The sequence below is a fragment of the Balaenoptera physalus genome (assembly GCF_965194825.1).
Source record: "Balaenoptera physalus genome assembly, chromosome: 19".
Lineage (NCBI taxonomy): Eukaryota > Metazoa > Chordata > Mammalia > Artiodactyla > Balaenopteridae > Balaenoptera > Balaenoptera physalus.
Genome location: NC_138900.1, coordinates 3,702,151 through 3,728,527, shown reverse-complemented (window position 1 = coordinate 3,728,527; position 26,377 = coordinate 3,702,151). Strand labels below are relative to the sequence as shown.

At 54.0% G+C, this 26,377-nt stretch overlaps 1 protein-coding gene and 1 long non-coding RNA gene across 16 annotated transcripts in view; both read right to left on the bottom strand.

Moving 5' to 3' along the window:
- Nucleotides 1–1,255: 1,255 nt before the first annotated feature.
- On the bottom strand, nucleotides 1,256–17,293 carry TTYH1 (tweety family member 1). 9 transcript variants are annotated; one of them, XM_082436599.1, is made up of 14 exons: nucleotides 17,068–17,293; nucleotides 14,581–14,759; nucleotides 12,564–12,675; nucleotides 11,531–11,751; nucleotides 9,057–9,152; nucleotides 7,708–7,780; nucleotides 7,308–7,383; nucleotides 6,746–6,801; nucleotides 6,511–6,603; nucleotides 6,173–6,265; nucleotides 4,737–4,879; nucleotides 3,996–4,076; nucleotides 1,619–1,736; nucleotides 1,256–1,354 (listed from the first exon to the last, which is right to left on the bottom strand). In XM_082436599.1, the coding sequence occupies exons 1-14, from the start codon at nucleotides 17,191–17,193 to the stop codon at nucleotides 1,352–1,354; spliced, it is 1,470 nt and encodes a 489-aa protein (XP_082292725.1). In that variant the 5' UTR covers nucleotides 17,194–17,293; the 3' UTR covers nucleotides 1,256–1,351. The 9 variants fall into 9 exon arrangements, 7 of the variants coding, with proteins under 7 accessions (XP_082292725.1, XP_082292724.1, XP_082292729.1 ...); XM_082436603.1 differs by lacking the exon at nucleotides 1,256–1,354 and adding an exon at nucleotides 4,564–4,609 and having other exon boundaries at nucleotides 1,624–1,736; XM_082436602.1 differs by lacking the exons at nucleotides 1,256–1,354; nucleotides 1,619–1,736 and adding exons at nucleotides 3,531–3,872; nucleotides 4,564–4,609.
- A 46-nt stretch (nucleotides 17,294–17,339) lies between these two features.
- LOC309648339 overlaps nucleotides 17,340–26,377 on the bottom strand; it is a 40,582-nt gene continuing 31,544 nt past the window's right edge. For 2 of the 7 annotated variants that reach the window (XR_014256607.1, XR_014256608.1), the window contains 4 exons: nucleotides 25,049–25,564; nucleotides 22,027–22,691; nucleotides 21,324–21,440; nucleotides 17,340–20,053 (listed from right to left, as the gene is read on the bottom strand). This is a non-coding gene — a long non-coding RNA (uncharacterized lncRNA). The remainder of the gene's footprint in view (nucleotides 20,054–21,323; nucleotides 21,441–22,026; nucleotides 22,692–25,048; nucleotides 25,565–26,377) is intronic. The other 5 variants (XR_014256609.1, XR_014256610.1, XR_014256611.1 and 2 more) reach the window with 5 other exon arrangements.

The following is a 26,377-nucleotide window of genomic DNA, read 5'->3' as shown; positions in this document are numbered from 1 at the left end:
AGTTTTAAGACTACCCATCGTGTAGTGATGTGGAAGACGAGGGAAAAGAATGATGGACCCAAAGAAGGCAAGAGAACATGAGAATAGCCTCCAGCCGGAAAGGGGAGCTACCCTAGTAAATAAAACTGGAATGGCGTACCTAGCAGAGGGAATGGCGTGTGCTAACACACAGAGGCGGGAAACGAGCGTACCTTGGGGAGACGGCGGGGGTCAGGTGGCTGTGGCAGAACAGAAGTGTGCGGGGTCCTGGCGTCAAGAGATAGATCTGTGGAGGTGGGCAGGTAGCAGATCCTGAAAGGCCATCGATGTCCGGCTGAGGAATTGGGACCATCCCAAGTTAAAAAGGCCCTTCTTTAAACTCCTTGCAACTAATCTTTTGAGTATGCCAGCTGTTTCCACCCAGGGCTCTGATTTAGAATTATCCAGTCCAGTTCACGCGCCGGTCACTGTAGTTATAGCAGGTGGTATTTAAGATGCAGCGATTTCCTTCCCATTTTCTGTTATTAAAAACTTTTCTGTTGATAACTGCGTGTCACTTTGTTACTGTTACCACAGTTGATCTTTTTTTCCATCCTTTTACTTGTTTTTTAATTAAACTTTTTGTTTTAGAGTAATTTTAGGCTTACAAAAATGTTGTAAAGATAATTCAAAGTCCTTCCTACCTTACACCCAGTTTCCCCCAATGCTGTAGTATGTTTGTTAAAACTAAGACACCAATACTGGCACACTACTGTTAACTGCAGACCTTATTTGAATTTCACCACTTTCCCCTTTATGTGCCTTTCTCCTTCCTGTGCCAGAGCCCAATCCAGGGTACCCCATTGCGTTTAGCATCCCTTTACTTTTAGCCCTTATATTTAAGGTGGGTTTATTATACATAGCGGATAGTTCGATCTTTGTTTTTTACCCAAGCGTACAATCTCTACCTTTTAAAAGAGGTGTTTATAACTATTGTAATGTGATCACCGGTAAGGTTACATTTAAATCTATCGTCTTGCTATTTGGTTTCCGTTTGTCCCATCTTTCTTTGTTCCCCTTTTCCTCTTTTTCTGCCTTCTTTTGGCTTGAGCATTTTAAAAAAATAGACTTTATTTTTTAGAGCACTTTTAGGTGGGGCCTTAGGGAGGTCCTCTGCCCTATGGTCAGAAACTCATAGGCTGTGGCGATTTCAGGGGTCACCTAGGTGTTTTCCAATTCTCAGCAATCACCCTCCCTCTTCCCTCTTTGCCTGATGTCAAGTCTTGAGCACCGTCATTTCACATATTCTGTCTGGCATTTTGGTCGTTTCAGGAAGGACAGCAAATCCAGTCCGTTACTCCATCTTGTTCAGAAGTGTAAGTCCTCATATGTGTCACTTAAAAATGAAAATAGATTTCCCTTTTGTAAAGGTTAGGCCAAAATGGTCTTTTTTTTCTTGGTTAGGGCTTCGTGATTAAAGATCACTCCCAGGCCCCTTGGCAGGAAATCAGGCAGCCTGAATCTCAGGGTACTTTGTGAGCATCCTACACTTCAGGGAGCACCAGCTTCTGGACACAGACTCAGAGTCACTAGAGGGCAGTATTTGAGAGCAAAGCGGCTAGAAGCGCAGATGGGCCAACCCCAGGGCCAGACAGCTCACCCAGTCATGAGAATTAGTGAGTCCATGAGGGTGGCCCCCGGTGTCCCTCTCTGGTAACTGTGATCCATTTCTCTCTCCCAGCTTTAGGCCCACACATCGAAGGCTTCCTGGAACATTCCTTTCGGTGTACAAGATGGAAACGATTAGCAAGCATGGAGCTGTCCCCTACGGCAGGCCCCCACTGGACACCTGACATCTGGCACTCTGGGCCAACAAGCCCTGACCTGAAACCCTTGGGGCTGTTTACGTGTTTGGGGATTCAGGATCTTTCAGACTTTCAAGAGAGAACATGGTGTATATTCCACAGAGGACACGGTACCCTCAGTACCCTGCCCAGCACTTGGAAGTAACCCCATCAGTGTTTCTGTAGAAAAATAGACGGACATTCACACCAGGCAGGGAAATAGTCTGTAAGTAACCTCATGCCAGGTTGGGCTTTGCTGCCCAGTGAGTTCAGGGAAGACTTTTGGTCTAACAGAGCTCTTTGGATTTTGGAATTGCTGAGGAGGGACTGGGGAGCTGTCTTTGACACTCTCTGATGGATGACACAGCTGAGGTCCAGCTGGTCGAGCGACGACCCACACCCACCTGGTGGTCAGGAGCGGGCCTGGGCTCTTAACCACAGGGATCCTGCTCTGCGTTTGCCCACTCCGCAGCCATTGTCTGTCACTCCCACCTCAAATCTCTCCTCTCTCAGGCTTTCTCCCAAGATTCCAAACCCAGCCAAGAGCTGTCACGTTCCGAGAGCCCTGCTGTACAGCGGTTTACTGGGCTCGTCCTCTTTCTGTGGACTTTAGTTTCCAGAGTTTAGCTGATCGAAGTATCGTTGCAGCAAACAGTGCCTAAAATACATCCTTACGTGTCTCTGCTTTATTTCCATAAATTGATTCCCACAAGTAGGACTGTCGGGTCAAAGGGTCTGTCACATGTGAGCAGACTATTTTTTTCATTGGACTGCAGCTCATAGCCTCAGGAGTGGTGCACGAGCCGTTCCGCCACATCCTGGCCAGCACGGGACATGAGCCCTCCTTTCCTTATATGATAATCTTATAATTTTAATTTTATAATAATTCTTTTTCACTGGGTGGTGAAAACAAAGTTTCTGCTTGTTTCACGGTGCGCTTCCTAATTATTAGAATTTGAATGCCCTTTAGTCTGTTCACTGGCGTTGGGATTTTCACTTCACTGAATGTTCATCTTAGATGCTTATTTTCAAGTTGGGTCATCTTTTTCTTGGTTTGTGGAAGCTTTGCAGATTATACGTATGTATTAAGAATTATCTATTTCTTTGCCATGTGTGTTTTTAGAAAAACAAACTATTTTCCCGAGACTGTCATTTTGCCTCTTGACTTTACGGTATTTTTTTCACTCCACAAGTTGTCAAATAAGTTATCTTTTCCTTTCAGTCTTTAGGATACCTTGCTGAAAATCCTCCCCCTCCAACCAAGATATACAATATACAAAAGTCTCCTCTTTTCCCTTGAAATACTTCTGTCCCTTTACTTGTCTACATTTAGGTTTTCCACCCATATTGTATGTAGACTGTTTTCTTCCAGCTGGAGAGCTAATCATGTCAGCATTCCTTCGAAACCAGTCCTTTTCACCCTGACTTGAAATCTGTTTTCTGTCATATGTACACACACACTGAGATCTATTTCTAGGCTGTCTCTTCTGTTCCAGGGATATGCGTCTCTTCCTGCGTCAGGACATGTGTGCTGCTTTTAGATCAGGGGTGGGGGGGATTTTTTTTTTTTTTTTTAAAGAACAATCCCTTTGGAACTGCTGCAGAGCCTGGACAGGAGAGAAACACCTGGCGGCCAAGAGGCAGGGCGAGAGCAGAGGTGAAGAGAATCTCCACCCCCCCCAACCACAAGGCCAGATTGGGGGAGGGGAGAAAAAAGGACCCAGCTGCTTGTAAAATAAAGTCGTCCCTTTTATTTCAAATCAACCCTTTCCCAAGTTGGTGCTGCAAGTGGAGATCAGGGGCCCTAAGCCCACTGGGGTGTGGCAGGGCGGGGGCACTCACATCCCTTCAGGGCTGAGAGGCTGTGGGTCTGGCTGTCTGCCCGCTGCCCGGCCAGCTCCGGGCCCTGGCCTGCCCCCTGGGCTTACTTCCAGGGCTAAGGACACAGAGAGGGGGCAGGGCGGGCAGGAAGGCAGTGCTGTTTAAGGTGTCCGTAGCCAGGGCATTGTTACTGGTGGGAGCCCAGTGAGGCTGGGTTAGTGGGGTCTTCTCCGGCAGCTGGGGAAGGAACTGCAGAGAGAGGCAAAGATCGGGCCAGATGCAGGCAGAAGGGCCGCCCCGGAGCCCATAGGGAGGGAAGGAGGGAGGGCAGAGGCTGGCTTTGGGAGCTGGGGTGTCACTCTAGATGCTCACCGGAGATGGGGAACAGGCTCCAGTCTGGCATGGAGGAAGGGCTCAGATAGATGACTGCCACTGCACGAAGCGCTTGGATTCCTGCCAGGGAGATGTGGGGCGAGAGAGGGCATGACTAGGGAATCTGGCTTTGTAGTGTGGGCCCTCAGACCCAGGGGTCCAGGACCCAGCCCCTCCTGCCTCAGACCCAGGAGTCCAGGCCCCCAGCTTCTCCCCCATCAGATCCAGGGGTCCAGGCCCCCAGCCCCTCCTCCCTCAGACCCAGGGGTCCAGACCCCCAGCCCCTCCTCCCTCAAACCCAGGATCCAGAACCCCAGCCCCTCCCCCCTCAGACCCAGGGGTCCAGGACCCAGCCCCTCCCCCCTCAGACCCAGGGGTCCAGGCCCCCAGCCCCTCCTCCCTCAGACCCAGGAGTCCAGGCCCCCAGCCCCTCCCCCCTCAGACCCAGGATCCAGGCCCCCAGCCCCTCCCCCCTCAGACCCAGGGGTCCAGGCCCCCAGCCCCTCCCCCCTCAGACCCAGGGGTCCAGGACCCAGCCCCTCCCCCCTCAGACCCAGGGGTCCAATACCTGAGGGTTGAAAGGGTCGTCATCGTCTGTGTCATCATAGTCGTCACTGGGGTGCAAGGGGGGGAGTGGCAGAGAAACAGGATGGGGGTCCATCAGGAGGCTGCCCCCTAACAGTGGCTCAATGGTTCTCCCCCATCCCCTCCGCCAAGACCCTGCCCCCCTCCCCTCCTGACCTGGGTGGGAAGAGGGCCCAGGCGCGGGGCAGGCTGCAGAGGGCGGTGGCCAGGGCCCCCGCGGACAGGAGGGAGAACAGCAGCAGGAAGAGCAGGCCTTCCAGGGCGTCCTCACACAGGCCCCGCAGGGCTGCACCGTAATCCTGGGGCGGGGGGAGAGGGCGTCAGCGGGCAATGCACACGGCTCAGACCGTCCACCTGGCTGTGCAACGCTGAACGCGTCCCTCAGTTTCCTCCCGTCGCCTGTGCGCAGCACAGGGCCTGGCACGCAGAAGGCGCTCAGCACACGGTAGGCGCTGTGGTCACTGTCATTATCACACCTGCAAGCGGGAACCCCAGTTGCGGCCTCCTCTCCATCACCGAGAACCCTCCCCCCCACCCCCCACGCCCAGACGCCGCAGCAGCTCCGCCTTGGTTGAGTGCCGGGCGTCTCAGCCTGGACACTTCTGACACGGGGGCAGATCACTGTGTGTGTGCTGAACGGGGTGGAAGCGGGTCGTGCCTCTGCACTGCAGGCCCTTGAGCAGCAGCCCTGGCCTCCAGCCACTAGATGCCAGTAGCACCCGCTCCCCCAGCCTTGGCACCCAAACATGTCTCCACACGTTGCCACCGTCCCCTGGGGCAAAATCTCTGGCTTAGAACAACACTGAGAACAAGGCTTAGAAGAACAACTGGTGTAGAACTGCCGCCTGCACGTAACGCACACTCAGTCAACACTGGCTGACATTACTGTCATCCCCGGAAACCGGCAGAAGCACCACTTCCTGATTAGCCATAAGTCATTCAGCAGGGGCTGGCCGAGGGCCTGCTCTGTGCTAGGCATTGCTCCAAGTACCGGGGAAACTTCAGCAACCAGGCCCCAGAAGGTCGCTTCAGAACACAATGAGCTAATGAGAGAGGGGGTTTGGAAAGCAGTACTGGGGTCCCGACAGCAAGATGGCACCAGCAGGAAGGAACCCGGCCGATGGGAGGTGGGGGACTGTCGTCTGGGAGACCCGCCAGGCTGCTGGGGGAAAGGGTGCGGGCTAGAGGGAAGCAAAGGGCTGAGGCCGAAACCGGCCAGGGCCAACCACACAGGCCCCGGAGCTCAGGCGAGAAGCGAGGACCTTAATCCGCCTGCAGGGGTAATTGCGGGTTTTCAGCGCGGGAAGAAGACCCGATTGTGCTTAAAAGGCTCACTGGGCTGTTGGCTGCTGTGCGGAGGACAGACGGGGGCAGGCAAGCAGGGGGCAGGCAAGCAGGCAACAGGGAAGAGGCCCTGCGGCCGTCGGGAGCAGCGGTGACAGTGTGAGCTGTGCTGAGTCCAGAGGGGCTTCAGAAGGGCCAGCAGAACTTGCTGGACGAATGAACAGGAAGCAGAAAGGATATTCCTAGGTTTCTGGGTCTAGGCAGAGGCTCCCCTGCGAGAAGAATTCGGGGAGGGCGACAGGGGTCACCTTGTGCAGGCCACGACAGTGCAGCAGTGCCACCAACTGGTGGAAGTTTCCTTCTGTCACATTCAGCGTCTCCTCCAAGGACAGCAGAGGCTTCTGCGGTGGCAGGAGGTTGTCATCCCAGGAACTCTTCAGGCTCCGCCCATCTCTTCAGGCCCCGCCCCCTTCTGCGGGCTCACAAGCCAGGGCGCCACCCACAGCCACCGCCCCGCCCCTTTCTGCGGACCCCGCCCACAGCCACCACCCCCGCCCCCTTTTCGAAGGCTCCGCCCACAGACCCAGGTTCCCGCCCCTCCTTCCCCTGGGAGTCGGGGTGCAGAAGGAGCACCCGGCCCGCCGACCTGCGCAGAAGGGAACTGGGGGACAGCTTCTCGCTCCAGCCCCTGCAGCTGGGAGTGGATGTTGGCCAGAGCTCGCTGGGACAGAGTCAGCCTCTGCGGGAAGCCAGAGGGAGGGAGGAGGAGCCAGCGGTTGACACCCCCAGCCCACTTGGCGCCTTCATCCTCCCCCGGGATCCCTAAGTCTAGGCCCCAGCCGCGCCCTCCTCCACCCGGTTCCCTTGCCCGCAGCCCTAACCTGTTGAAAGGGGTTGGAGACGGCCTGGTTGCAGAGGAAATAATAGCTCAGGATGTCTGAAGCGGCAAGGGAAGAGGGGAAGAGGGGGGAGGCTGTGAGCCTGAGCCCCGGGGCCTCCCTGGGGAAAGGCGGGAGGGGGCAAGGCCACACTTTCCACCCCTCCCAGCTCAGGACCCTCCTGCGGTCCCAATGACCTCGCATTCTGAGACTGGCAGCCCTCCCAGCCCCTAATCCCTTCTGCTCCAGCCACAGCCAGAAACATGCTGATCTACACACTCCCGGGGAGCCCCTGCTTCTGCCACCCTCCCCTTGACTCAACTGTGCTCCCCCCATTTTCTACAAGTGGCCAAATCCTCCCATCCCTCAGCTCCAGCCTGAGGACCCCTTTCTCTGACTCCATCATCTTTATCCCTCCCTCTGTTCCAGCGCACCAGGGGAGGTGCCGAGAGCTTCTGCGGACCTGGGCAGGGCCTGGCTGCCGGCTGTGCACCCTCACCCCATCCCAGGACGACCGCGCAGAGAGGCCCGAGGACCCAGGGCGTGCGCTTGGAGATGCGATCACCTGAGCCAAGGCCAGTCTCCTCCCGGGTCAGGTTCAGGATGTAGGTGTCCGGACTGGAGCAGAAGTCACTGAGGCCCTGAAATGGGCAGCAGGAAAGGAGGCTCAGAACAGAAACGGCCCCCATTCCACACTCCCACAGAACTGAGTGCTCTCTAGCCACCCCCCCAGACCCAGGAGTCCAGACCCCCAGTCCCTCCTCCCTCAGACCCAAGTGTCCAGAAGTCCAGTCCCTCAGGACCTAGGAAACTGGCTGGAAACTTCAGAACCTGCGTTCCTGGCCCCCAAGTCTTTCCTCTCAGGACCTAAGGCATTTATTCCCATCCTGCCCCAGGATCCAGGAGTTACGGGCCTTTGGCACCCGTAAGTCTTGGAGCCCAAGGGCCTGTCCCGCACCACTCACCACGGCTGTAGCTGCCTCCAGGCCCATGGAGCCCCAGCTCAGGACAAGAACCAGGAGACTCATCACCGTCATCCTGCGGTGGGGAGGAGGGATTGGACTTGGGGGTTCTGGGGTTCTTAATCTCCCACCTCGCCTCTTGCCTCCCCCCACCCCTAATCCCATCACAGCCCCAGCCCTACCCTCCACCCACCTCTGGAGCCAAGAGGGTAACAACTAGGGGCAGAGAAGCTGTGGGGGGAGAGGTGTGGACCCGAGGCTGCTGACGTCAAACTGAACATCTGGCCCTGCTGGGGGAGGATACGGGGTGAGGGGCTGGCCGGATCCAGCCCGCGTCTGTCCCCGCCTTGCTCCGGACTGCCCACCCCTGGGCCCCATTTCCCTGCTCTGAATTCCGCAGGAGCTTGCTCCCAGGTTCACCCATTGCTTGGTCAGCCTCCCTCTCAGCCCAGACTCCTCCTCCCAGGAGTGGAGACAGCTCCAGGGCTGAAATCGCCTTCCAGGTTTTCTCTGGGGATGGGGTTTGGGGGGGGAATCCGCATTGGAGGGTGGTCAGCAAGAAAGAAGGGCACCTGGAGGGGGCCAAACTGAAGGCCTGGCTGCAAGCCCCAGACCTGCCCTGCCCACTGTGCTTTACCATCTTCAAGCTTCAGGGGGGCCTGGATGGGATGGCAGGACCTCTCACCCCGGGGGGAGTGTGGGAATGGTGGCGGGCACAAGCGTGGCCCCCCTCAGGGCCAGGGAGGATACAAAGGCTCCTCCAAGTGGGATAGGCTGGCCTAGGTGGAATCCCAGCTCCAGTACTTTCTGGCTGTGCAGCCTTGGGCAAGTGGCCTAACCTCTCTGAGCACGTCTCCCTTTCTGTTATATGGGGAGAAGGAAAGGACCTTCTCATAGGGTTAGTGCGAGGGTTCCAGAAGAGCATCGGGCATACAGAACGAACCTTTAAGTAAGAGTGTGGTCCTTAATTCCGCCACACCACGTGATAGCTTTCTGCCTCAGGGCCCTCCTCTTCCAGATAGGCATCTGACAAGCACCTCCTTCACAGGGTTGTCATGGCAACTGAGAGGGTCAGTGATCACTCCAATCCTCAGCACAAGCATTACTATCGTTGCTTTTCTAGGATTTTGGTGCACTTCTTGCTGTGAGGACAGCCTGTTTCCTGTCCACCCCCTTCCTGGGCAGCTCTGAGCCTGATTTCTATGTGCCAGCCCAGCCCAGGAACTCCATGGAGGTTCATGGGACAAGGGAATGAAACCAGTGTGGGCCTGGGAAGGACCGTGGCCCCTCTCGGAAGAGCGCTGTGGGATCTCAGTGACATGTGCCGCTGCCAGGAAGCCACCCAGACTTACACAATCACCAGCCACTTGCTCTGCTTCGCCAGGCCCAGGAGGGTGAAGAGGCAGACCAGTAGCTCCAGGAGCAGCAGGAGAACGTAGGCCAGCCACCTGGGGAGAGGGTGACAGGGGTGAGGCTAAAGCAGCAAATCCAGCCTTTCACGTGCCCAGGCTCCCAGACCGGGACTCGGCAGAGGGTGACAGCACCTGCACGTTCTCCCGGCTCTGCCTGGACATGTGATCTCCCTGATGCCCAGTCTCCAGGCCACAGCCAGGCTCATCTGTGAAATGGGTGCATTGGGAGGCTGGCCACTGTAGCCATTTAGAGCACAGGTCCCAGGACTGTACCCTGACCGAATCACGCATGAGCCCTGTGAGTGGCACGCTCTCAGGGCCCCGGCCCCTCCACCCCAGCCTGGAGAACAGAGGGATTCATTCCCAGGCATGTACTCAGCAACACAGGGCATGACCCAAGGGCTCAGGGTCTGCAGGCAGACGGCCTGGGTCGCAATGCCAGCCCCTGCACTTCCTGCCTGCAACTTGGTCTCAGTAACCTCGCCTCCTGTGTCTCGGCTTCCCCGCCAGTGACTCGGGGAGAACAGCAGCACCTACTTCCAAAGGTTGTCGTGAGGCTAAACCATAAAGCACCGAGAAGAGTGCCAACATGGACGCACTTGAATATTAGCTTGAACACGCGTCAGGAAACTTTTAATGTCATTTAAGAATTCAGTATTAGTTAACGATCAGTTCATTCTGGTTGGAGAGGAAGACGTACATGAGACCACAGCACAGTGCCTGGCACTTCGGAGATGATCAATAAATAGCATCGCTCTCAGCGGTCCCCACGTCGCCAGAGCGGCAAGGGAACCGCCACCCCCCTCCGTGGCAGCCTCTGCGCAGACCCCTGTGGGGACTCACTGTGCCTTTCTTTCCCAGACTGCTGGAGGGTCAGGCTCTCCCCGGAAAGGAGAAGCTGGGCCCACTGGCTCCAGCTAACCTCCAGGCCTTTGCTCCCCATGTCCCCACCGCCAGCTCTTGTGCCCCAGCTTCACTTCACTTCCGTCAGGGGCAGGTAGCACTTCTGCCCTAAGCCACCAAGAACTCCCCCAGCAAAGCTCTCCCGCTGGGGGCCCCGATTTCCTTCCAGGAAACCGGCCATGTTCCTTGAAGGACTCCCAAGTGCCAGGCACTCTCGTATTGGTGCATCCAGAAGCTACTTCCTGTTAATGATGGGTCTGCCTCACTCGGGTGTAGTCACCCCCCAGCCCCCCTGAAACAGGGCTGAGGCCCAGGGCCTGCACCCCTGAGCTTGGCCAGAACCCAGAACTTGAACTCACTGGGACCCAGGCCTGTCTGATGCCCTGCAGGGGGCATCCTCATTGCGGACTGCTTCAGCCCAGGTCTGCCTTCCCCCTGGAGCACAGAATCCAGGACCAAGTCTTCCCTGTCTCTGTTCCCATGTCTGGCTGGGACCCTCAGTTGTCGGATGAACAAAAGAAATAATTCCTCGCGGACGAAGCAATGAGGACTCCGTCATGTTGGCTGCTGGGAAAGATGGCCGTCCCAGATGTCCTGCAAATGTCACCTTCTCAGTGTGGCCTTCCGGATGACCCCCCACTCCCAAAACTGCCATCCTCTGTCCCCAGACCATCCCGTTCCCGTCTCCCACCTAGTTTTCTCCAGAGCTCTTAACACTCACCACCTTACAGACAATATCTCATTCATGCATTTGTTTCTTATTGGTCCGCCCACTGTGAGACAGGCAGGAATCCCTCTGTTTTGTTCATCGCTCTATCTTAAAAAAACCCATATTTTACAGACACCTATATAACGTGTGCTGGTCGCCCCTGTAAGCACTTGACAGATAATCACTCAACAGATCCTCCACAATCCAGTGAGGGTACTGCTACCCATCATTGCCACGGGTACCAGATGGAAACACTGAGGCACAGAGCTGGCATGTAACTTGTTTAAGATCACGTGGTTAGGGAGTGGCCGTCTGAGCTCATGGTCCTGACCATTTGGGTACACCTCTCTCACCAGAAGGTGTAAATAAATATCTGTTGGATGGATACACGTGTCAGATGGACAACCGAGGGAGTGAACTAGTTAGTCTGAGATTCAATGAGTGAAGTGCAAGAGTGACTTGATGAATGGCTGAGTCAAGGATGGATGAATGAAGGAGTGAGTACATTGAGGGAGGGAGTAAATGGATGAATACTTGAGTGGGCACGGGATCACTGGGTCCTTCTCGCTATGCCAGGGTTGCTGTCACTTACTGGCACTTAGCACAGATAATCCTTTACCGTCGGGGGCTGTCCTGTGCATTGTAGGATATTCAGTAGCATTTCTGGTCTCTGCCCACCTGGTGCCAGTAGCATGCCCCTCCCCCAGCTGTGACACCCAGATATGTCTCCCAAGGTCCCCTGGGGGCACAATCACCCAGGCAGGGGTTCCCTGCCACACGGAGCAGAAGAGCGGTCACCTACCTGTACTCCTCCACAAAGGACACATCTTCGGCTACTTGCAGGGGGCTCAGGGGCACTCCCCGCCAGAAGGCCAGCCCCTGGAGCTGCTGGGCCACGGCTTCTGCCTGCCGCCGAGCCCCCCGGGTGGCCGCCACCAGCTCCGTGCGCTGCGTCAGCACCTCCTCCAGAGTGGTCAGCTCTGTCCTCACGGCCTCATCCAACCTCTCCACCATCTCCAACACCTGCGCACAGGGGTGGGCCTGGAGTCGGGGGAGGGCGTTCTCTGGGGTGGCCAGGGGTTGGGCGACAGGGCTGGGGGGGCGAAGTAGGAGCGAGCAGGGGCGGGTATCTGAGATCTGGGCGCTAGGGCATCTGACGACTGAGGAAGGGAAGGAAGGGGCTCTGAGGTCCAGCTCAGGCAGTCCTGTGGCTTCTGTCAGGAGCTCGGAGAGGTCCGTGGCTGGAGCCCCAGGACTGAGATTAAGTCTGGAATCCTAGGTCTGACGCTGGCATCTGCCTTCCTGAGTCTGGGGTCTCACGTCTGGGTTCCAGGGTTGCAACTGGACATGAAATCTAAGGTCTGAGGTCAGGCTGGGTCTCAGCCCCGGGTCTGGAACCCTGGGGCTGCGGATCAGAGTGAGGCTTCTCGTGTGAGTCCTGGGTCTGAGCGCTGAGGTCTCTAACCTTGCACCCGGGCCAAGGATCAGGTCTCCGTCCTGGATCTGACCTGAGGGCAGGGGCTGGGTTTTGGTGTTTGGTCTCTGAATGGTTTGGATTGTGAGCTGAAGTCCAAGGCTGGGGCTGCGTGTGATTTAGGCTCGAATCCCAGATCTGGGCTAAGGTTCTGATGGTGCCATGTGTGAGGCCCTAATCTGCAGTCAGGGTTGGGGGTTGGGCATACAGTCTGAGATCTGCATGTTGGAACCTGACATTCTGGGTCTGGGGTCTTGGCTCTGAGTTTAGACCCTGTTTCCCTGGGAGGGGGCCCTTTGCCCAGGTGTGGGGAACCAGTCTGGGTGTGGGTCTGGGGTCTGGCCAGTGCCTGGCCCCTCACCAGGTGGTCAATGGCAGTGAGTGTGTGGTTGGCATGCAGCAGTGCAGAGCTGAGCTGGGACACCCCATCACTGGTCTCGCTGTTGCCATAGAAACCGATGCCAATGCCAGCGCTAAGAGGAGGAGGGAAGGGAAATCACAACCGGTCCTGGGACCCTGGGGGCCGCCACGCTCCCCCCACCTCCTCAAACACCCAATCCCATCTCCCACCCCATCCCATTGGTCCAGCCCATCGTGGGAAAGGAACGTTTCTAGCCTGGCCCCCACCAGTTGCCAAGGTAACGGGAAGGTCTCACTCCCCCGGCCCAGGGACGTCATTGTGATGCTAATGGTGGGTGGAGAGGTGGAGGGGAACAGGCCCCCAGATTTAACTCGCACCTCCCCGGAGTGAAACCCTGCCATGCCCAGCCCCAGGACGGGAAGTCCTCCCCCCTAGTGACTGCCACCCCACACCCAGGCCCTCCATCCTTTCCCCAAGCATCCGGGGTCCTCAGCACCTGTCCCTTCAGGATGCAGCCGTCCCCTCCCCCGCCTCCTGGGGGGGTTCCACGGAGCCACCAACTCCTGGGGGACCCCAAGCCTGGAGCTCCCAGCCTCCCCCCACCCACAGGACCCAAGCTTCTGGACGGCTGGGAGGGAAGCAAGGGAATGTGGGCCCGACGGGCCAGAAGCCGGGCGCCCCCGCCCCTCGGTTGCCGGCACACAGAGCTCCATTGTGGGGCCTGAATACGGGCCTCCTCCCTCTCCCTCCGCAACACACTGGGTCCCCCCGCGGAGGGGGCCAGGCCTGGAGCGGGGCGGCGGACGCCCGGACGCCCTCGCAGTTCCCAGCCCCGCGCTCCGCAGGCCCCCGCCCCCTGCCCTGGGATCCGACGGCGCCGGCTCCAGCGCCCGTACCCATTGTTCACAGGGCTACAAAGCTGCTCTTGTTCCCCGGCCACGGGGGCTGGCCGTGTCTCTCCCGCACAGGGCCTCTGTCCGCCTCCCCGCCCCCCTCCGCTCAGGAGAGCCCGACGAGGAAGCGTCCTGGGACTCCCGGTGCCCCTCCCCCACCTCCTCCCCCACCTCCTCCCCCACACCCCCCCACACTGCTGCTGCCCCGCAGTGGCGGAGCCCGGTCTGGCGGGGGTGGGGGGGCGCTAGCGGCTTTCCGGCTGTGCCCGTCCTTCCCGCCCCCAAGCCCCAGGTCCTGAGTGCCCAGATCTGCCCTGAGGGGTGGGTGCTGCCCTGCCGGGGAGGGGCGGCGCTCAGAGCTGGCTCTTGGTAAATGGTGCGCCCTCACGTGCCCTGCTCCTCCCACCCCTGAGGGTGTCCCAGGTGGTGGCCCCTGGGCTCCTAGGGGTTTTGGGGTCTGAATCTCCACTTGGCCCACCTGGCCTTGAAAAGTTGCCTCTCCCTGAGCCTCCCTCTTGAAAACTGGTTGTGACAACTCTGAATCCAGCAGGGTTACCGTGGGAAGGAGTTAGACCAGCTCAGGGCTGCTCCTGGATTGTAAATATCCCTTTACTGTCCCTGACCGGGACATCAGCTTCATGAGGGCAGGGACCTCGTCTGGCTTGGTATTTCCTGGCACATAGTAGGTACTCAGGAGATAGTTGCTGAATGAATGAATGAGTTAATGAATGACATCCCTAGTTCACATTTATGGAGTCCAGCTGTGAACCAGGCACTGTACATTTCATTTAATCGCACCACAACTAGGAGGTGGGTGTGACTACAGTGCCCATTTGAGAGATGTGGAAACCGAGGCCTGGAGAAACTATACCACTCGCCTCGGTCACACAGCTGTTCCACGGCAGAGCAACCAAACCCAGGCAGTCTGACTACCCAGCTTTTAACCCCTAGGCCATCCTGCCAGGCTGGCTGCCCTTCGGAAGTCACTTCTCCTCTTGACCTTGGTTTCTCCATCCATCAAATGGGAGCAATTCTCCCCTGCTGGGACACCACCAGGAAGAATGATTGATAGAGAGCTTGGGGAGCCCCACCCCCAGTGTCCACCCACCCTGGGGCCCCATTACCAGCCGACAAGAAGGGCAGCAATGCAGCTCCAAGTGACACAGCCTCCCCCAGGCGGAGGGCTCTTGGCCCCGGGCGGCTCTGGGGGCCGGCAGCAGCAGAAGCGGATGAGGTAGACAGCAATGAAAATGAGGCTCAGGCCCAAGCCCAGGCCTGCCAAGGCCACCACCAGCAACAGGGCCTGGGGAAGGGGGTGACATCAGGCATCAGAGGGGTTCCGGGTTCCCTCCCTGTGTGGCTGGAGGTTCTGGGTTTGGGATCTCAGTGCAGGTGGAAGGCGTCCCTGGCTAGCTGGGGGGCCCGAGCCCAAGCCATGGTTTTCAGGTTTGTGAGCAAAGACGGCATTCCCAGCCCCTCCCAGGCTGGCAGCCAGGCCTCTGGGACTTGGGGCTGGAGGGAGCTTCTAACTAGGAGGCCCAAGTCTTGGGTTCAACTTCTGCTCTGCCCTCCAAAGGCTGTGTGACCTTTGGCAGGGGCCCTCCCCTCTCTGAGCCTCGGTTTTCTCCTCACCAAAACCAGGTAGTTGGAATGAAGCACCATCCAAGGACATGCCAAGACCTGGACCCCAGACCCTTGTGGGATCAGGGGTCGGGAGGGGGCACCTGTTCCTGGCGATGTGTGCCAGGTTGGGGGTGGCAGGCTTCCTACTCCCACCCCCTTCCCCCGCGCTGGTCCTCCCCACTCACTGTTTGCTTCCTCTCCCCTGATGCTGAGCTCTGCACACCCACCGCAGTGTGAGTCTGTCACCCAGGGACTCAGGGGGAGGGGGCGTGACAGCCTCCGTGACAGTGTGTGCGTGCGTGTGTGTGCACGCGCGCGCAACTCAGAGATGGGGACCGGGAGGCTGGGAGAGTGAAGACAGAGCAGGTGCGAGAGGAGGATGGGGGGGGGAAAAAGAGAGAGAGAGAGAGAGGGAAAGAGGTAGTGTGTGAATGTATGTGTGAATGTGTGTATGTGAACGTATGAGTGTGTGAATGTGTGTATACTTGATGCATGTGTGTGAGCGTCTGAGTGCAAGAATGTGTGTGTAAATGTGTGGGTGTATACATGTGAGTGTGAGTATATGGGTGTGTATACGTGTATCTGTATGTGGGTGTGTATGTGTGCATACGTGAGCGTGTATATGTGCGTGAGTGTGAATGCACGTGTGTGTGTGTCTAATTGTGTGTGAGCGTGTCCCCCCAGCACGGAGGCACCCAGTCCCTGATTATTTTCCCAGCTGTCCCCTCCTGGGTGTGTGTCCCAGCACTGTCACCCTGACTGTTGTCGACGGGGGCAGAGCGAGCCTCCCTGGGTGCCTCTGGCGGTGGCTGGGGTGGGGGCCCCGCGCGTGGCATCCGTGTGGGGAGGTCTCCTTGGCCGAGAGCAGATGGCCGTGTACTGGCTCTGGAGGCTGGGACTGTGTAACCAGCAGGCTGTGGTAGAGGGGCTGGCAGTCCCCGTTTGGTGGGGACAGAGCGGCGTGGAGTAGGCAGGGAGGAGCTTCTTACGGCTGGCTCAGCCCAGCCATGACCCAAATAGCTCAGAATACAGCACACGTCCCCCTCTCTGCCTTCCTGGGACCCCCCTCCTTCTCAGCTTGCCAATCCCCAGCCCCCTGTCCCGGGAGCCCCCCAGGACAGATCCGAGGGGCTCAGACCTTACAGGCAGGGAGGGCCCAGGACCCATCCCAGGGCTCCACCATCCTCCCCACCCCCTACCCCATCCCCAGCTCAGCCAAGCCTTGCTCATTAATCTCAAAGTCAAGGACTTGAATTAAACTGGGTCAGGGGACAGTTCTTTCACCCCTATTGGAGCTGACCCAGGCTGGGCCCCCTTCCCCAGGGACCCCGGCTTCCTTAAGGTTCCCACCCAGCCCCACCCTCTGGCCCCGTTTCTATCATTCTCCAGTCCCCACACCTTACCTCATCCTCACCCCGCTCCATCGACCTGCCTGCTTGCCCCTTCCGTCCTGGGACAGGCTGGAAGTCTCTCCCAGCGCCTCCCCTGTTTTCCCAGCTCCAGCCCTAAAACCCCTCACCCCGCTCCCCATTTCAGGTCTCAATCCCGTCCCAGAATCAGGGCATCCCCCAGCTTTTTTCCTCTCCATGTCAGCTCCTCTATCTCCTGGGTCCCACCTGAACTGGGACGTATTTAACTGGATTGCCCTGATCCCATGAGGGAAGGGGTCGTCTTTTAGGACACGATGGACCTATTCCCCTGATGACCCTAGCTTCCCGCGCAGCTCTCAGAGACCCGGGAATCCAAGGGCCCCCAGTCCCCTCCCTCCTCTGAGATCCAGGGGTCCAGGCCCCAGCCCTCCCTTATTTAAGGAGCAAGGGGTCTGGTTCCCCAGCGCCTGTCCCAGGGCAACCTCCAGGTACGGGAACGCCAGGCTCCTGCTCCCTCAGGTACCCCAAAGTCCCGGCCCGGCTCCCACCCCCAGAGAACACAGGAATCTGTCACCCAGCTCCCAGCCCCCGCCCCCAGGACCCCGTGCCCGCGCCCACCTGCTGGTATTCTTGTTCTTGGGGCGCGAAACCGCTGGGCACCGGGCGGAGCTGGAAGTCGGCGCGGGGCAGCTGGTGCAGCAGATGCACCCAAGCCGAAGGTCGGTAGCCCGGGGGCGCCCCCATGGCCCCCGGGGGAGGGCTCAGCGGGGCGGACGCCGGGGCTGCGAAAGCCTCGGCAGCGGAGCGGGGCGCGGGCTGAGCGGGGTCTGGCGGGGCTCAGGGGAGCGAGCGGGGGGAGGGAGGGGGTGGGGGGCGGAGATTGGGGGAGGAGGGGGGAGGCGCGGGCAGGGCAGGGATGGTGCTGCCCCTGGCGGCCGAGGGGGGGACTGCCGCACCGCGAGTCGGGCTCCCCGCGCCCCCTCGGTGGCGGCTCCCACCTGCGGCCCCCGCGCAGGTACCGCGCTGCTCGCATAGGCGGCCCAACAGAGCTCGGCTGAACAGCGACATCCAGTAGAAGGCCGCTCATAGTGTTATATCACCCCACAGCATAACGATCCCTTTATCTTTAGGAAGAACCTTCGTGTCTGTGCAGAGGTCGCTAGTGTTTGCGCAGCATTTTACAAATAATGATCAGTTACAAATCATGGTCAGTTGCATCAATAAAAACCCCTCACTTCTGTAAGCGTACTCTCACCTGTAAAGGACGCCTCCATGTGGGTTAAAAGCCCTCTCCCACTTAAAAAAAAAAAATCTGTATAAGGACACAGCTTCTAGACACAAACCTCCCTATGTGCATAGACCACTCCAGAATGTACACCGCATGTCTGCAGTAAGGACCCCTGGCATGTGCAGAAGGGTTCTTCCCACTCCAAGAAGAACTTGCTCATCTATTCGGGGGACCCCCTCCCATCTTTATAAGGATGCCTCCCATGTGTTAAAGAACCTCTCTAAACTGATTAAGAAAGACTTCAATGTATACAAGGATCCACCTGCCCTTGTCATTCACTTTACGGTTTACAAAGTGTTTTTCCAGCCACTACCTCTGCTGAGTCTCACAGGAACCCACTGATACCGCACTGGTAGTGGAGGAAGTAGAGGGGACCTGGCTGTTCCAGCGTCACCACCCGGCCAGTCACTGCTGAAGTTCAAACTAAGGTCCCCAGGAATCTGCCCCAGGGGTTCCCCCACCCCTGTGGAGCTGGGCTAGACTTCGCCACCTGGCGTCCCCACACATGGCCTCCCTTGGGGGGGGATGTGATGGGCAGCGGGGAGAAAGGGGAGACAGTGCTCCGCCCATCTCATCCCAATATTTTGCTCCCAATTGGTGAGAAAGGGCTGGGGGTAGTTGCCCATCTCATTACTAGGGAGAAAAATAATGGTGGTAGTGATGGTCCTAGGGATAATGATGGTCATGACAATGATGAAGATTATGGTGCTGTGGATGGTGACAATGGTATGATGAAGGTGATGATGAGGGTGGTGATGAGAGTGATTATGTCGACGGTGTGGATGAGGAGGAGGAGGATGAAGGTGATGATGGTGATGACAGGGATTATGTTGATGAATGGGAGATCTGAGATGCTGTCTGTTCAAGATTTGTTCTCCTTGACCTCCTGCCATTGTTTCCTGGGTCTGCTTCTCCTGGGGAAGACGAATGGCTATTCCAGGGTGGTCCCTGAGCATTTCCAGGGTTCTTGGCTGAATACCGTTCCAATACCATCCCAAACTCTATAGGTGTTAATTCAGGGCTTGGGTGCGTTAGGACCCCCACCCCCAGCGTGGGGGAGGGCTCAGAGCACAGGTTGTTGCTATTGATATTTTGTTTCAGCCAATTCTTGCCATGTGGGGAGAGGGACACAGCATCGCCAGATGTTCCAAATTTCCAAGAGACGACAGAAATCTGGATATTTTTAAAAGCAAAATCCCTCAGCTTTTAAATGTTAAAGCTAATTCAAATACAAAAAAAATACTGTGTGGGCCAAATAAAACCTGTCCGTGGGTTGGTGCTGGCTGTTTTGTAAGCGCTGGTCTAGCCAGACGCTGAGCAGCACTGCCGTGGAAGGGGCAAGCGGAGGGAAATGGGCCCACAAAGAAGCTGAGAAGGAGCAGCCCAGAGAGGCAGGAAGGAAGCCAGAGAGAGGCAGCAATGCCGCCTCTTCCAGGAAGGCCTCCTGACCAGCCCCTCTTGACAAAAGACAAGGGCAGGTCCCAGCTAAAGAACTCACATGTGCTCCCCATGACGTAAATTCTGGGAGACTCATCAGTTTCACGAGGTGATTGTGAGTATATATGGTATGAGTCCATTTAGGTGATGTTCAAGAACAGACAAAACTAATCTATGGTGGCAACAGTAATCAAAACAGTGGTTGCCTCTGGGAGGGTGGGGACAGGGCTGACTGGGAAGGGGGCCGAGAGGACTTTCAGGAGTGATGGCATTGTTCTGTATCTTGATAAGGTTTTGGGTGGCACTTGTGGTACACTTAAGATTTGTGCAAATTTTGCATTTCACTGCAAATTTTGCCTCGGGGGAAAAAAGAACTCTATTTAATGATATGCATGCTTAAGTATGGGGGGGAATTTAGTGGTGTCTGCAGTTTCCTTTGAAATGGATCAAAAAAGAAATAAGGTGGGTTGACAGGGGGATAGATATGTAATAAAGCAAAATATTAATGGTAGCATTAGGTGGTGGGTGTCTAGGTATTCACTGTAATATTCTTTATTTTTTCCATCTTTATTGAGATATGATTGATATATAACACTGTGTAGGTTTAAGGTGTACACTAATGATTATATATGTATATGTATATGTATGTGTGTGTGTATATATATATATATATATATATATATATATAGCTATATCTATATATCTATATCTATACACACACAACATACATATATACCTTTTCATGTACCTGTTTGCCATCTGAATATCTTCTTCGGAAACTTGTCTGTTCAGGTCCTTTGACCATTTTATAATTAGATTATTTGTTTTTTTTCACTGTAACATTCTTTCAACTTTTTTGTCTGTTTGAAATTTTTCATACTAAAATGTTGAGAAAACAAAGAGACAGGCCTATAATTAGAGCAACACGATAAAGTAGTATTGGATTATAACCCAAATAAGAAATAAATGGGTGGGAATGTAAATTGATACAGCCACTATAGAGAACAGTACGGAAGTTCCTTAAAAAACTAAAAATAGAACTACCATATGACCCAGCAGTTGTACTGCTGGGCATATACCCTGAGAAAACCATAATTCAAAAAGAGTCATGTACCAAAATGTTCATTGCAGCTCTATTTACAACAGCCAGGACATGGAAGCAACCTAAGTGTCCATTGACAGATGAATGGATAAAGAGATGTGGCACATATATACAATGGAATATTACTCAGCCATAAAAAGGAATGAAATTGAGTTATTTGTTGTGAGGTGGATGGACCTAGAGTCTGTCATACAGAGTGAAGTAAGTCAGAAAGAGAAAAACAAATACCATATGCTAACACATATATATGGAATCTAAAAAAAAAAATGGTTCTGAAGAACCTAGGGACAGGACAGGAATAAAGATGCAGACGTAGAGAATGGACTTGAGGACACGGGGAGGGGGAAGGGTAAGCTGGGACAAAGTGAGAGAGTGGCATGTACATATATACACTACCAAATGTAAAATAGATAGCTAGTGGGAAGCAGCCGCATAGCACAGGGAGATGGGCTAGGTGCTTTGTGACCACCTAGAGGGGTGGGATAGGGAGGGTGGGAGGGAGATGCAAGAGGGAGGGGATATGGTGGTATATGTATACGTATAGCTGATTCACTTTGTTATACAGCAGAAACTAATACAACATTGTAAAGCAATTATACTCCAATAAAGATGTTAAAAAAAAGAGAAATGACCATGAGTCCAGAATGATATGAATAATTGAGTGAATAAAGTAAGAGATGGAAGAGAAGAGACAAATTTCCCATGCAGAAGGATTCCAGATAATTTATGTAGCTACTCTACCCTCAAGGGTAGAGCATAACTCCCTACTCCCTAAGTGTGGGCTGAGCACAATGACATCCTTCTAAAGGGAACAGCACAAAAACGAGGGAAAAAGAGTAACTTTGTAGTCAAGAAACCCGACAAGCCCTGCCTCAGCCAGGAGTTCAAGGTCAGCATCAAAGTCATGTTGCTAGTCTGTACCCTTGATGTGATGTGAGGAAAATGATATTTTACTTCTGTGGTTTGCTTCCCCTAAACCCAGGACCTCAGTCTAATCATGAGAAAAATATCAGTCAAACCCCAAGGTAGGCACATTCTACAAAATACCTGACCAGTCCTCTTCAACACTGCCAGGTTCATCCAAAACAAGGAAAGGCTGAGAAACCGTCAGAGCCAAGGCTAGCCTCAGGAGCTTAAATGTCCTGTGGTCTCCTGGATGGGGTCCTGGAACAGAAGAAGGACTCAGGTAAAAACCAAGGAGCTCCAAATAAAATATGGGCTGTAGTTAACAACAGGGCATCAATCTAGGTTCATTAGTTGTGACGAAGGCACCAGAGCAATCTAAGATGTTAGCAGCAGGGGGAATGGGGCCAAGGGTGTATAGGAACTCTCTGTACCATCCTTGCAACTTTTCTGTAAATGTGAAACTATTCTAAAATAAAAATTTTATTTAGAAAAAAGCAATCCATTTTTTTTAAATGATAAAGAGTAAAAAAAAAAAAAAAAGTCTAGGCTCACGGGTGCGAACAGGAGACAGCTTCATTCTTTCTCACCCTGCCTTCACACTCCATCTGTCTGAGCCCCCTTTCCCTCCTCCGTGGCTATATCAGGAGCAGATCTTCTAGATTTTCTTGCCATCTGGGGGTTTTCCAACTGTCCCAATTTCAGGGGGTCAACAGTCCAGCCTAACTTAATATCAAAACATCCATCTGGCATCCAGCGCAGTCACTCCCCGTTTCCAGGCGGAGGCTTGACCTAAGACCCCACAGACCAAGGGAGGGGGTGACCCATGGTTGGCTTGCCCGCTCACCTTGCTCTCTTTGGCCAGTCTCTGAGATAGACACTCCTTTCTTTCTTCTCCTTCCCAAGCTGTGCCAGTCTGATGGCTCTTTGTCTCATGGGAATCCTTGGGAAGCCGCCCCCCCTTCCTCCTTCCCTCAAGTCCACCAAGAATTCCTGCTTCCCTTCTTCAGCAGCAAATTACTGTGATACCCAAGACCGCCAGGAACATACCTGCAGTTGAACAAGCTGGGTTTAGTACTCATCACAGTGAGAGAGAACACACATCCTGGGGTGAGAGGTAACACAGACCAAGCAACGGGGTGCTACGGGCTGCACTGGGTCCCCCTAAATTCATATGTTGACATTCCCACCCCCCGTGGCTCAGATGTGACTATGTTTGGAGATGGGGCCTTTGACAAGGTTATTAAGTTAACATGAGGTTATTAGGGGGAGTCCCAATCAAATATGACTGCTGCCCTCATAAGAAGAGGAGATCAGACATGACAGACATGACAGAAGGACAACCACGTGAGGACACAGCAAGAAACCAACCATCTACAGGCCACGGAGAGAAGTTTCAGAAGAAACCAAACCTGCCGACGCCTTGATCTCGGACTTCCAGCCTCCAGGACTGCAAGAAAATAAACTTCTGTTGTTGGCACCCCCCAGTCTGTGGTGCTTTGTCACGGCAGCCTGAGAAAGTGACACAGAGGGTGTTAGAAAGATGCTATAATTGGCTTTAGGTTCACTGGGTCATTTTGAGCAGGGTCAAAGGAAGAGAGCTTGCTCTGGATTTGGGTGCTGTCAGGGGGCAGGGGCAACTCTGTGGTTGGGTGTCTCAAGAAATCTTACCTACAAACAGCTCATACAACTCAATATATATTAAAAAAACCAACCAAAAAATGGGCAAAAGAACTAAATAGACATTCCTCCAAAGAAGACATACGGATGGCCAACAGGCGCATGAAAAGATGCTCAACATCGCTAATTATTAGAGAATGCAAATCAAAACCACAACGAGGCTTCACCTCACACCAGTTAGAATGGCCATCATCAAAAAGTCTACAAACAATAAATGCTGGAGAGGGTGTGGAGAAAAGGGAACCCTCCTACACTGTTAGTGGGAATGTAAATTGGTGCAGCCACTATGGAGAACAGTATGGAAGTTCCTCAAAAAACTAAAAATAGAGTTGCCGTATGATCCGGCAATCCCACTCCTGGGCATATATCCAGAAAAGATGAAAACTCTAATTCAAAAATATACCTGCACTCCAGTGTTCATAGCAGCATTATTTACAATAGCCAAGATGTGGAAACAACCCAAGTGCCCATCAACAGAGGATTGGTTTAAGAAGATGTGGTATATACATATAACAGAATATTACTCAGCCATAAACAAATAATGAAATAATGCCATTTGCAGCAACATGGATGGACCTAGAGATTATCATACTAAGTGAAGTAGTCGGACAGAGAAATATTACATGATATCACTTATATGTGGAATCTAAAAAATAATACAAATGAATCTATATACAAGACAGAGACAGACTCACAGACATAGAAAACAAACTTATGGTGACCAACGTAGAAAGAGAGGGGCAGGGAGGGCTAAGTTAGGACTACGGGATTAACAGATACAAACTACTACACATAAAATAGATAAGCAACAAGGATTTACTGTATAGCGCAGGGAACTATAGTCATTATCTTATAATAACCTATAATGGAAAATAATCTCAATAAATATATATAACTTAAACACAATATTGTAAATCAACTATACTTCAATTTTTAAAAATTGACATTAAGAAAAAAGAAGGGCTTCCCTGGTGGCGCAGTGGTTGAGAATCTGCCTGCCAATGCAGGGGACACGGGTTCGAGCTCTGGTCTGGGAAGATCCCACATGCCGCGGAGCAGCTGGGCCCGTGAGCCACAATTACTGAGCCTGCGCGTCTGGAGCCTGTGCTCTGCAACAAGAGAGGCCGCGATAGTGAGAGGCCCGCGCACCGCGATGAGGAGTGGCCCCCACTTGCCACAACTGGAGAAAGCCCTCGCACAGAAACGAAGACCCAACACAGCCATAAATAAATAAATAAATAAAATTTAAAAAATAATAATAATAATAATTTAAAAAAAAAGAATGCAAATCTTCTCTACAGATTAAAAAAAAAAAAAAAAAGAAAGAAATCTTTTCTACAGGAGGGCGCATGAAAGCGAGGATAAAGGGGTACCAGGCAAAGAAACAAGTCATCATCTATGGCGAGAGTGGGTGTTTTGCGGTTGCGCAGTGATATTGACAGAAGCGGATGTTACGTAAGATTGTTTGCATCCTGCGGCGGACAGTCCTGACGTGGCGGTGAGCATTACATCCATTCCGCGTGTCCTTTCCCACCAGGTACTGGCATTTATCTCCCTGGTGGGCATGATTGCTTCTGGCCGTTGCAGTATTTACAGAGATGACGGGCATCCCTTATTTCCAGGCGTGGCCTGTCTCTCCCACCGCCCCCCCACCCACCCCACAGCAGGGTCCTGCGTGGGATGCAGGGTCCGCCCGTCCAGGAACGCCTGCAGCAGATCTTAACATGAGGGGAAAGTAGCTTGGATCACGCCAGACTCTGCAGTGGGAGTTTACCTATCATGGTACCACCCGAAGTCATCCCCCCCTCTGTGCTGCACTCGCTCAGCCCTTGTCCTACCGTGACCCTCCTGGCCCCTGCTCTTCTGCAGGATACGCGCCCCACCCCCCGGGGCCTTTCCCCCTTCCGGCAGTCCTCTGGGGTGGTCTCAGTGCCAGGCAAACCTGCTTCTGCTGTGCGTGCTGGGTGTGCCAGCGGCGGAGGTTCCCCCCAGCTGCTCAGCTTCACCTCCCCACACCCCAGCGCCGTAGCCCCAAATTCAGGGGATCCTGTCCTGTTCCACCATGCTCCAGCTCTGTCCCATGGAGGTTCTGAGATGTCTTAAAATAATAGACTTCATTATTATTCAAGCACGGTGAGGCCAAAGGATCGGGAGGCTACTGTCTCAGCAAGATGGTTTGCCATACTCACAGGTTCCAAGGGCAGGGGGCACTGTCTCTTCCTGGCTTGCAGTTGACCGCCCTTCTAGCTGTGTCCTCACGTGGGAGACAGCGAGGGAGACGGAGAGTCAGAGACACAGACACAGGGTGGGGGCCACTCTGGTGTGCTTTCCTCTTCCTGCCAGGTCACTAATCCCCACCATGAGGGCCCCACCCTCATGACTTAATCACCTCCCAAAGTCCCCACCTCCTAATACAATGGTATATTGGGAGTTGGGGCTTCAACATGTGATTTGGGGGTTGGGGGGTGGGAGCATATTCAGTCCACAGCACCCTACAAGAAGGGAATGCCCACTCTATTCTGCAAAGTACGTCTGCAAGGACCCCACCTTCTTATGAGTCCCTTACCTCAAGATGGGTGATGGGGTAATTGTGCCACTCTGGACCTCTGCATGTCTGAAGCTTCTCTTTAGAACAGGCAGACATTTATCACCTATGCACTTTCCCACTGGGACCTCAATCAAAGGGCAGAGATGGGGGAAATTCCCTTTAAAAAAAAAACCCAGCTTTATTGAGGTATAAGTGATATACACAGAACTGCACATATTTAATGTATACTATTTGATGACTTTGGACAAATGCAAACACTGTGATACCATCATCACAATCAAGGTAACAGATGTTTTCAACACCTCCCAGGCTTTTCTTATTCCCGCTTTTAACATCCTTTTATGCTCTCCTTTGAGAAGGTTCTTTTTTTTTTTTTTAATTTTAAAAATTATTTATTTATTTTTGGCCAAACCGCGAGGCATGCGGGATCTTAGTTCCCCGACCAGGGATCGAACCCAGGCCCCCTGCCGTGGAAGCGCAGAGTCTTAACCACTGGACCGCCAGGGAAGTCCCAAGAAGGTTTGTGCACCTTCACAAAAAACAACTCTCCAGCTCTCCGTAACTTTACAAGTAGGTTGGGTTTTTGCTCGTTTTTAAAAACATTTTTAGTTAAAAAATGTAAAATTACGGTAAAAGACGCAACATACGACTTACCATCTCAGCTCTCATTAAGTGTACAGTTCAGTGGTGTTAAGTACATTTGCAGTGTTGTGCAACCATCACCACCATCCATCTCCAGAACTATTTCATCTTCTAGAACTGAAACTCTATACCCATTAAATGATAACTCAATAACTCCCCATTCCCCAACCCCAGCCCCTGGTAAGCACCATTCTACTCCCTGTGTCTGTGAATTTGGTTACTCTAGATACTGAATACAAGTGAAATCATACGGTATTCGTCTTTTTGTGTCTGTCTCATTTCACTAAGTATGGTGTCCTCAAAGGTTCATCCATGTTGTAGCGTGTGT